Source organism: Drosophila subobscura, chromosome O (assembly GCF_008121235.1).
Source record: "Drosophila subobscura isolate 14011-0131.10 chromosome O, UCBerk_Dsub_1.0, whole genome shotgun sequence".
Taxonomy (NCBI): Eukaryota; Metazoa; Arthropoda; class Insecta; order Diptera; family Drosophilidae; genus Drosophila; species Drosophila subobscura.
Window position 1 is genome coordinate 27961711 of NC_048533.1, and position 10565 is coordinate 27972275.

The 10565-nt window shown below is 49.7% G+C and overlaps 2 protein-coding genes across 4 annotated transcripts; one reads left to right on the forward strand and one right to left on the reverse strand.

Annotated features, from left to right (window-relative positions):
* Positions 1 to 790: 790 nt before the first annotated feature.
* On the reverse strand, positions 791 to 4846 carry LOC117898656 (serine-rich adhesin for platelets). Of its 2 annotated transcripts, XM_034808230.1 has the most exons (5): positions 4539 to 4846; positions 3744 to 4471; positions 1813 to 3686; positions 1260 to 1746; positions 791 to 943 (listed from the first exon to the last, which is right to left on the reverse strand). In XM_034808230.1, the coding sequence occupies exons 1-5, from the start codon at positions 4760 to 4762 to the stop codon at positions 810 to 812; spliced, it is 3447 nt and encodes a 1148-aa protein (XP_034664121.1). In that variant the 5' UTR covers positions 4763 to 4846; the 3' UTR covers positions 791 to 809. The 2 variants fall into 2 exon arrangements, with proteins under 2 accessions (XP_034664121.1, XP_034664120.1); XM_034808229.1 differs by having other exon boundaries at positions 1260 to 3686; positions 4539 to 4845.
* A 288-nt stretch (positions 4847 to 5134) lies between these two features.
* Positions 5135 to 10396, forward strand: LOC117899013 (probable histone-lysine N-methyltransferase Mes-4). Of its 2 annotated transcripts, none has more exons than XM_034808770.1 (5): positions 5135 to 5573; positions 5658 to 7146; positions 7205 to 9707; positions 9785 to 9901; positions 9977 to 10396. In XM_034808770.1, the coding sequence occupies exons 1-5, from the start codon at positions 5276 to 5278 to the stop codon at positions 10112 to 10114; spliced, it is 4545 nt and encodes a 1514-aa protein (XP_034664661.1). In that variant the 5' UTR covers positions 5135 to 5275; the 3' UTR covers positions 10115 to 10396. The 2 variants fall into 2 exon arrangements, with proteins under 2 accessions (XP_034664661.1, XP_034664660.1); XM_034808769.1 differs by having other exon boundaries at positions 5136 to 5573; positions 9962 to 10396.
* The last annotated feature ends 169 nt before the right edge of the window (positions 10397 to 10565 follow it).

Genomic DNA, 10565 nt, shown 5'->3' on the forward strand with positions numbered 1-10565 from the left:
TTTACATATATATATATATATGCATTACTGTATACAGTGCCGTGTCGGACTTAAGTGCTGGCTCAGCATTACATTTTCTGTTTGCTGCTTTTCTAAGAGCTTTCCCATCTCGATGTTCAAAGACAACAATTTGTAACTGATAAATGAATCAATTTTTTTTCAAGATTGGCTAAAGTGTAAGTTAATTGTATTACTTTGTAGACCGAACATCATAGAGAAGTGCACCACTGCAAAGAAGCTGGGGGATCCCTTTATGAGAACATGCGGGGAATAAATTTTCATACAATAAAAGATAAGAGAAGAAGATCCCAGTGGCAGCACAATAAGCCTAAAAGTGTAGAAATAACAATGATTCTACCTTTACCTAACCTTTGTTCAACTTATATTTGACTTATCTTTTAAAAATTGCAATGAAAGCGCTTAAAAAAGTAGTAAGCAAAAAAGTTATTGCTGTGGCTGCCCTAAGTCCGGCACTGTATATATTTAAATGTACTACAACAACAACTATTCTTAAACTGTAAAGTGTAGGATACCTAAAATTTAAATTTTATTGTTACCACAAATTCTAATGAAAACTGAAACCGATTCAAACAAAAACAAATACAATTGGGAAAGTTGAAAATTATCCATTAATCAAACTCTGTCCCTTTTTTGCAAATAGCGATAACAAAAGATACGACAGACCGAGAGGGAAATTTCGCCTTAATTAAGGAGTATCGGGTATAAGCGTAGAGCCGCGAGCCTGGCCGCGGCTCACAGCTTTCACGCTCGTTTATTTTGTTTTTCACAATTTGATTTGTTTTTCTTAGCTAGAGGATTGCATCCAAGCCACGTCGACGCGAACGCTGCGACAGAACTGGACGGGGCTTGTAGAGATCATCGTTGGTGTATCGCTGCTGCTGGCAGAGCTTCTGGCTGAGTCGCTTGGCGGACACTCCTCCGTCTGTTGAATACACAAAAAACAAACGCAAATCAATTTAATGGGTTCTCGGAAACGATTCAAATGCGGATTGAAGGCAAACAACATTTTGGCCACAGAGCACATTGAATGAAATGCGAGAGAGAGAAGTGCTTACCCACCACATGAAATTGTATTTGCTTAGGAGTGGACTAATGTGCATGATCGGCATGTGGAAAGAAAGCAGAGGCAGAGGTAGAGATCACAAAATGTGGAGATGAGAGTGGATGAGTGACATGTACAACAAATGTTTCGTTTCGCAACTCAAACATACGAGTATTAATCTATGAAAAATACGCACCAGGCTCCTGCTTCTCTATTGCTTCGTTCTCCTTGGAGTTAATGCTGCCGTCAGAGGGCGTGGGTGAGGCCTTCGGCTCGTTGCGACGCAGCCTTTTCACGGGACTGCCTGAAGAGCTGCTGCTACTCGGATCTATGGACTGTGGCGGTGTCGTCTCACGCATACTTTCCTGGCTCTCGCTCTCAGCGGAGTGTCGGTGTCCAACCTCGCCGCTGTCCAATCTACGCTTTGATTTGGTTTGCCTTAAGCTGCGCACATCCACCAGTTCCTTGGGCAGCGAATCACTTAACTCGTTCAAGAGAGTTTCCAATGATGGAATCAGTCGATTGATAACTTCCAGGCGTGCCTTGAACTCCTCGGTGTTCTGCTCAAAGTGTAAAACATCCCCAGTTTGGGTTTCAGTTGGTGTTTCATTTTGTTCGCTAGACTCTGGTGCAACCTCCTGATTTTCATCTAAAGTCACGGGCGTCTCCAAGCTGCTGGCTTCTTCTGTCAGTGTCTCCTCAGCTACTTGGGAATCCCCAGAGTCTGGCCTTTCCAAGCTGCTGACTACTTCAGTCGTTGCCTCCACCGATACCTTTTCAGCTATTTGGGAATCCTCAGAGTCTGTCGGTGACTGCTCTATTTGTTTTAAATCAATAGAAATCTCATCAGCCTCTTTGCACACTTCCTCGACAGGGGAGTCTTCCACTTTCTCAACAGATTCAACTTTTACCAGTTCTTCATCCAGCTTCTGTTCCTCTTCTTTGGCAGCTGACTCTTCTGACTCTGTTGGCGCTGATTCGGTTTCCATTGCCACAGACTCCGCCTTGTCTTCGGATTCTTTTCCGACTAGTTCCGCATCCTTCTTGGACTGAGAACCAGAACCGGCGGCACACAATTCAATGAAGCTGGTCGTTGATTGCTGTAGAATGTCACTGACATTGATGACACTGCTCCCCATGCTCAAAATGGCAGAGCTATCGGTGGCACCATTGCTGCCACCATTTGTATTGCCATTCGAGTTTTCGCCGTACTGGACAGGGGCATCAGTTTTCTCGTTGATCGTACTGGGTTCGGGCAGTGGGGTTAGGGGCGCGGCCCCGCCAGAGCTGGGCGGCGGCTTGCCCTCATCGTTAGAGTCCGAGCTCCTGCGTTTTTGTAGCTTTGCTTTGATCTCGTTGTGATCGTCTTGAACGACGGGCGGCGCTGCACTCGTGGAGTTCGTTGAAGATGTGGATTTGTTACGATCCCGGTCACGACTACGCTCGTGATCTCTCTTCTTGGATGAGGTGCCGCTGCTGCTGCTACTGTGATGGCTTCGATGGCTCTGGCTTTGGCCGTCTTTGCTCCTTTCCTTGTCCCGGTCAGAGCGCGACGAGGATGAGCTGGACTTGTGTTTCTTGTGTGAGGACGAGTTTTCGTGGCGTGACGAGGATGTGGAGGCTGAACGCTTCGAGGACGACGACTCGCGATGACTCCTACTCGACGAGGTTGACGACGAGCTCTTGTCCTTCTGGGCGCTGCTGGAGCTGCTGCCCTTGTGCTTCGAGCTGGAGTGCGATGATGAGTGCTTCGAGCTGGAGCTGGAGGAATGTTTACTCTGCGATTTATGTCGGTTGCGATCCGCATCACGGTCCTTCGGCTCCCGGCTTTTCCGTCGCTGTTTATCATCCGAAGTGCTAGTATGGTGGCGTCTATCCCTCTCCTTGTCCTTGTCTTTTGAGTTGCTCTTTGACTGTGATGACAGTGACTTTGTGGCGTCTTCTTTGGGAGCCTCAAAATCATTCAGCGGCGACAGCTTTACGGCCACATCCTCTTTTACTTCTTCAACTTTATCTGTGGCAGTGGTGGGTGTCAGAGGGGATTCTTGTCTTACGATTTCCGATCCATTTGACTCGGCCTCTGGGATTTTGTTCTCTTTGGGACTAAGTTCTTGCGCAATCGCTTCTGAGACAGATTCGTTGATGATCAAAGGTGCCAGTGGTAGCTCTGTCGTTTCAGGTTCGGGTGGAGGCGACTCAGGAGCCGGAGGTGCCACCTCAGGAACCGGTGGTGGGACCTCGGGAGCCGGCGGTGGCATCTCAGGAACCGGTGGTGGCTCCTGAGGAGCTGGCGGAGCTGCTGCCTCAGGAACTGTCAGCTCTGGAGCTTGTGGTGGTGTTTTGGGTGCCGGCGGTGGAGTCTTTGGTGCCGGCGGGGGCGTCTCAGGTGCTGGCGGTGGCGCCTGAGGTGGTGGCGGTGGCGTCGGAGGTGGTTGGGGCATTGGAAAAGCGTGAAAACTTGGTGGAGCTGGCTGTTCCAGCTCCCGTGGAGTTACAGGCTCGATGGAAGCATTGCTGGCATCCTCAATATTGGCTTTTACCTCGGACATAATTGCCTCTTCAATGGACATAGCCTGGGAGCCACCGTTCGTGTTCTCCGACACGGAATTTCTGCGTTCGGTGCCTGAATGGTTGGGAAATTGATTATAAAAGACTGAAAATTACATTTTTCGATGCCTACCCTCGAATGTAATGGCATCCTGCTTGATGTCAAAGTGCAAGGGCCGACTGCAGTGGTCCCCGCCACTTGCATCATTGGAATTCTCGCTGAACTTTGGCATCTGCGCCTCCTCCGATATGTTAGCGGCCATGTTGGGCGTCAGTTCGACGCTGTTGCTGGTGGGCGTTGGCTGCCGCCCATCCACAACCGACTCGGAGAACGAGGCCATGGTGAGGCGACTATCGCTGGACACCTGCGACAGTTGCGAGGCCTGCGATGCACCATTCACCGAGTCCATGGTATTTAAGGAGCCGTTGTTCAGATCGTCCTTACTTGCGGCTGGCTTGTCCTCGCTTAAAGGCTCAAATGATGGCGAAGTGTCGTCATCGAAGTTCCTGTCATCCACACCCGGCGGCAGATCATCCTCTTTGCTGTCGTCCTTCCCATCGGACTGGACTGTACCGCGGTCAGAGTCGGGGCTGATTTGTTCCAGATCGGTTGGCAGTAGACTGGCAGAGGTCTGCACATTTAGCAGGCTGCTGCCGTTCATGTGGCCAGCATATGGCGGCAACGGCGGCGCTGGCAGCAACGTCGGCCTTGGTGGCGGGGCACTGGTAGGCGGAGGCGGCGGTGTTATGCCTAGATACTTGTAGGCAATGCTTTCGATCTTTGGTTCAAATATGGTGGCAACCTTCGGATTCACCACCTGGTCCACAATTTGATCCACGCCCTTTTCCAGGACATCGGAGCTGAAATGTATGAGCGTTCAATTTGGTTACCTCAGGCCTGCCCTGACAGTTTCCCCCAAATACTTACTCAAGCAAATGCTTGCGTAGTCTTTCACGCAACTGGACCTTGTTTGTGTCTGGCGTCCAGCGTTGTTTGGCCAGAAAGTCGTTGACAGCCGTCTCCACCCTATTGCGAACATTCTGATATGCGGGCTTGGTGTCCACATCGGCCAGGCAGCAGTTGAAACGAAATTCGTCGAAAACGCCCTGCGATTTCACCTCCTCAATGAGGTTTTTAACAAAATCGTCCATTGTCTATTGAATTTCCCATGCGCTGCGAATTGTTTTCGTCCAAACGGAGTATCGATAACGGGGCCATCCAATCTGCGATGGTAATGCCAGGGATGGAGTGCAGAATGTATTGTCAATATTTTGAAGCCATGTAGTAATATCTATGTTAACAAGTCGTTTACAACCATTTCCCGAGTTCGCAACGGATAATCTCTTTATACATTTTTTTTCATAATGTAAATTTTCAATTATTTCCAGACCATTGTTATATTTAATTATTAATTAAAATATTAAATTATAGGGAGGAGAGCGGATCTCTTTTATTTGTTCAACTGAAATACATACAAGTCTGAAATCTGCCAGGGCTGGAACTCTTGCACAATATGTGTATCGAAACGCGCAATTTCGCAATACCTATCGATGCCCATGGTTGCACGCGATAATAATTTTGGCGCACGCGAAGCGCTATTTCTCTTTGGATTCTCTTCGTTTTCTGAAATCTTAGCAAATATAGTGTAGCAAATTAAACAAATAATGAAGCTAAGTGCGGGTACACACTCGGAAACAGGTGGTGTGGGTGCCCAATCCAATGGATCGTTCACTGCTGATGCTTCTGATGCCACCGACGACGCGGCTGCAGGCAACGCCAAGTCCGTGGCATCGGCATCCCAGATAACGGAGCATCTAGAAACGGTAAAGGGGGAGCAGAGGAGACGAGCAGCTGCAACCCATGATGGCGACTTGGATTTCCCGGAAAACGACTTGAATAGCTCATTGAGTCCAAAAAACGCGTTATTAGCCACCAAAAAACTACAGCGTCTCTCTTCGAACAGTAAGTACCCACTATGATACACCAATGCGTTGAATGCCTCTGCCGTATGCTAATGCTCTCTTGTGCGTATGCCCACGTTAACAGGGAAGCGCGATTTAATTAATTTGCAATCGGCGCTGAGTCCCAAGTACATTGGCTATGCAAATGCCAACTCCCCGACGCCGTTGTCCGACTCGGACGACACTGTGCGCACAACGCGTCGACGCGTCAATCAAGCAGCCGCCCTCAACAACAACAACAACAACGCAAGCCACAACAAAAACGACAACGGCGATGTACAGCCCAGGAACAATGTCGAGCGAACAGAATCACCACAGACCGTCGAAGGGACGCCGCTGCTAGATCGCAGCGAGAGTAAAACCTACATGAGCCCCATCGAAAAGCTGCTACTCAAAAATGGCGCTAGCTCACCAAAAAGCACAGGCTTTGAAACGGATCCCGATGACGTGGTACCCCTAGCCACCCGCCTGAAACTTCAGCGAAAGCTGAAGCGTACCGCCAAAACTAGTCCGTCGGCAGAGAAGACAGAGGCAGATACAGCGACTACAAAGATGGATGAAAAAACAGAGAATGCGACTGCGACTACAGAGATAGAAGAAGAGAAAGTAGAAGCGACTTTAGAAGCGGAAACCCCGATAGAGGAAGGAGCGGACATAGTAATGGAAGAGCAGACGATGGAAGCGATTTTGGAGAACGAAGAGCCATCAGAGATGGAAGAAAAAATGGAAACAAACAATTTACAACCAAAAGAAATCACTGACGATGCAGTCATCGAAGACACCGTCCCCATCAACATGAATGTAAAATCTGAGTGCGAGTCCGAGTCTGGGGCATCTTCCTGCGATGTGGATGAGGCAGACAGCAGCAGCCCGATTAGTTCTTTAGGCAGCGAACACACACAAGACACGCTGCCAGGCGAACCAGCCGATACGAGTAGCAAAACCATTGAGTCGATTGACGAGCCGAATAACCCAGACTCTGAATTGGCGTGCGCCTTACCATCGGCGGCATCAACAGGCATGAAATCCCCTGGAGATCTGAGCCCGACATCCTTTCGCCAGCCAGAGGATAACGGGTACATGAAGTCGCCGTCTTCGGTGAGTCTGGACAGTGCCAAAGGATTGTCGATAGTCACCGATCCGGGCTGGCCCACCTATCAGGTGGGTGATCTGTATTGGGGAAAGGTCTTTACCTACTGCTACTGGCCGTGCATGGTGTGCCCGGATCCGTATGGTCAGATTGTGGGCAACCCGCCAGCCCATCCACAGCGCACATCCACGGACAACGCGCCCGTGCCCATTCAGGTGCATGTTCGCTTCTTTGCCGATAACGGACGCCGCAACTGGATTAAGCCCGAAAACCTGCTGACCTTTGCCGGCCTCAAGGCATACGAAGATCACCGCGAGGAGGTGCGCATCAAGCATGGCAACAGGAGCGGCAAGTACCGAACGATGGTGCCCAAGCGGTCGAAACTTGAGGTCTGGCGGCAGGCCATCGATGAGGCCAAACTAGTGGCCGAGGTGCCCTATCCCGAGCGACTGGAGAAATTCTATAAGATTTATGAGAGCGTTGTGTGAGTACAGACCAAAGAGAAAGATGCAGAGATCGAAGCTAATCAATGTCCATTTCAGAACCCTTAACAGGCAGAAGCGGAAACGCACCAACTCCATGGCGCAGGACACGTCGGATGTGGGTAGCAGCCTGTACGACTCCACAGACAACTTGCACGCCAAACAGCATCTTCAGTTGATGAGCGTGAAGCGTGAACGCTCGGAGACGCCGGTAAGTCCGGCCTTCTCGCCCGTTAAGAAAAGTCAGAAGCGAACCAAGCGGCGAAAGCTGAGCAAGGGAGCTGAGGCGGAGACTGGCGGCAGCAGCATGCCATCGCAGGCTGGGGGAAGTGCCGAGAACAATGTCACTACCACGATTTCGGAAATCGAAGAATATCGTCACCTATTTGATATCATCCAGGAATATGTGATTGTCCATCGGCACGACGAACAAGTGGACAAGGTTCTTCGGGCCGTAGTTGACAATATCTGGTCATTGAAGAAATTTCAAATGCGCGAAAAACATCGAGAGTTGGCTTGTGCAGCAATTTATCTGAATCGGGAGCTCGACTCGGCCATCGTCCAACGTGACCGCGGCGCTGGCACCACCCAGCGGCTATCCAATCGCCTGAGAACGCTGGTGGAGCGACGGAGCCGTACGCCAGTTGTTACGCCAAGTGGTACGCCGACACCCAACGCCAACAGTGGTGAGGCAGTGGTACTGGAGAGGCGTCTCTCGGAAATTCCAAAGACCAAAAAGCCAGTGAATCGACCCATCGAAGAGGTTGTCGACGATATATTCCAGCTGGACAGCAAGTATCTCTTCCGCGGCCTCAACCGAGGCTCCGTCTGTAAATATTGCTACAAGCCCGGCTCGAATCTGCTGCAGTGCTCGCGTACCTGCCACAGCTGGATGCATGCCGATTGCCTGGAGAGCAAGAAAAGTGGACTGCCCATAACCAAAAAGGACGGAACGAAGCTTAAAGCTTTAGAAGCTGCATCCTCCTCTACCTCTACGTCTACCTCACCGTCGCCCGTTCCCGAAATTGAACACATCACAGGCGACGCTCCTGACGCCTTAGCCACTGTTGCTACGCCTACCATTGAGGTGATCTGCTATGAGTGCAATATTGATGAAGATGCCACCTGTTGCATTTGTCGCCAAGTCTTGCCGCCCCAGTACCCCTCACCGACACCCGGCTCGCCGCTGAAGGAGCCAAGCGAAGCAAAGGAACCCCGACTAGTGGACGGGACGATGATAACGTGTGGCCAAAATATGTGCGGCAGGAAATTCCATGCCGGATGCTGTAAATACTGGCCACAAGCGATCGTCAGCAGCTCCCTGACACGCTGCCCGCTGCACGTATGCCACACGTGCGTCTCGGACAATCCTCGAAAATTCCTACCGGTTGGCAGCTCGAAGCTAACACGATGCGTCAAATGCTCAGCCTCGTATCATCAGGACTCTCGCTGCATACCCGCCGGCAGTCGTATGCTGACCACCACGACCCTCATCTGCCCCCGCCACAATGTGGCCAAGACCGATGCCCATTTGAACGTGCTGTGGTGCTTCATATGCGTCAAGGGCGGGGAGCTACTGTGCTGCGAGACCTGTCCCATTGCCGTGCACTCGGGCTGTCGCGATGTACCGATCGAAAAGCATGAGAACTACATCTGCGAGGAGTGCGAGAGTGGACGGCTGCCGCTCTATGGCGAGATCGTCTGGGCAAAGTTCAACAACTTTCGTTGGTGGCCAGCCATAATTCTGCCACCCACCGAGATACCTCACAACATTCTGAAGAAGGCGCATGGCGAAAGTGAGTTTGTGGTGCGTTTCTTTGGCACACACGACCATGGATGGATACCACGTCGACGTGTCTACCTGTACATCGAGGGGGATAATGGGGAGAAGCTGAAGCCCAAGTCTCAGCTGCACAGGAAATTCTACAACGGCATAGAGGAGGCCACGCGCTTTCTTAAAATCACCAAGGCCAGGCGCCATGAGCAGATGGTGGCGCGCGGCATCAAGGTGAATCCACCACCATACGTGAAAATAAAGATGAACAAGGCAGTGCCGCCTGTGAAGTTCGTGACCAATTCGGAGGAGCATAGCACATGTGATTGCCGGCCCGAGGATGAGCATCCTTGCGGCTCAAACTCCAACTGCCTCAATCGGATGCTGTTCAACGAGTGCCATCCGGAATACTGTCTATGCGGCGACCGCTGCGAGAATCGGATGTTCGAGACCCGCAAATCGCCTCGCTTGGATGTTGTCTATATGAATGACCGAGGATTCGGACTGGTCTGTCGTGAACCCATCGCCGAGGGCGATTTCGTCATCGAGTACGTGGGAGAGGTGATCAATCAAGAGGAGTTCCAGCGTCGTATGCTCGAGAAGCAAACGGCTCGGGACGAGAACTTTTACTTCCTTGGCTTGGAGAAAGACTTTATCATCGATGCCGGCCCAAAAGGAAATCTCGCGCGGTTCATGAATCATTCATGCGAGCCCAACTGCACAACCCAAAAATGGACTGTCAACTGCAGCCATCGTGTGGGACTCTTTGCCATTAAAGACATTCCAGCGGTAGGCATTAATAGTGAACAACAACAAAAGTATTCCAGATATTATAATCATTCATCATCATTCATTTGCTCATGCAGGAAACGGAGCTGACTTTCAACTATTTGTGGGATGATCTGCTGAATGACAAGAAGAAAGCCTGCCACTGTGGCTCGGAACGTTGCTCCGGGGAGATAGGCGGCAAACTGAAAGAAAAGGTAAAGTATTTTCAGTCTTTTCATTTAGCTTTCTGTAACATATCCACTCTTTTTATGCAGGCCACCACTTTAAAGCTAAAGCAACTGCAACGCAGCAGAACCTCTGCCATTCGCATCCAAGTGCCTCCGGCCAAGAGGGCTAAGAAATCTGTGCCCAAAGTCAAGCACGTGAGCGCCGACGACGAGCCACAAGAGACTAAAAAGGATCAGTAAAACGAAAGGAGAGAAAGAGCAGATTTTTTTGCATTTTTTTTTGCTTTTTACCATTTTCTATTATTGCTGTTATAGCCATTGCTATAAATGCTGGCACTTCAATGGATTATGAAGAATCATTCACTACTTTTGATTAAGCGAATATTTATTCCCCACATGTTACGTTTATCGAGATATCAGTTCAGACAATTGTTCACACAGTCAAGAGGGCAAAGAAGTCTGTGCCCAAAGTGAAATACGGATCAGCCACAATAGACCAAAAAGGATCAGTAAACGAAAGGACAATTTTTTTACATTTTTTTTTTCTTTTTAGCATTTTCTATTTTTGCTGTTATAGCCATTTCTATAAATGCTGGCACTTCAATGGATTATGAAGAATCATTCACTACTTTTTATTAAGCGAATATTTATTCCTCACATGTTACGTTTATCGAGATATCAGTTCAGACAA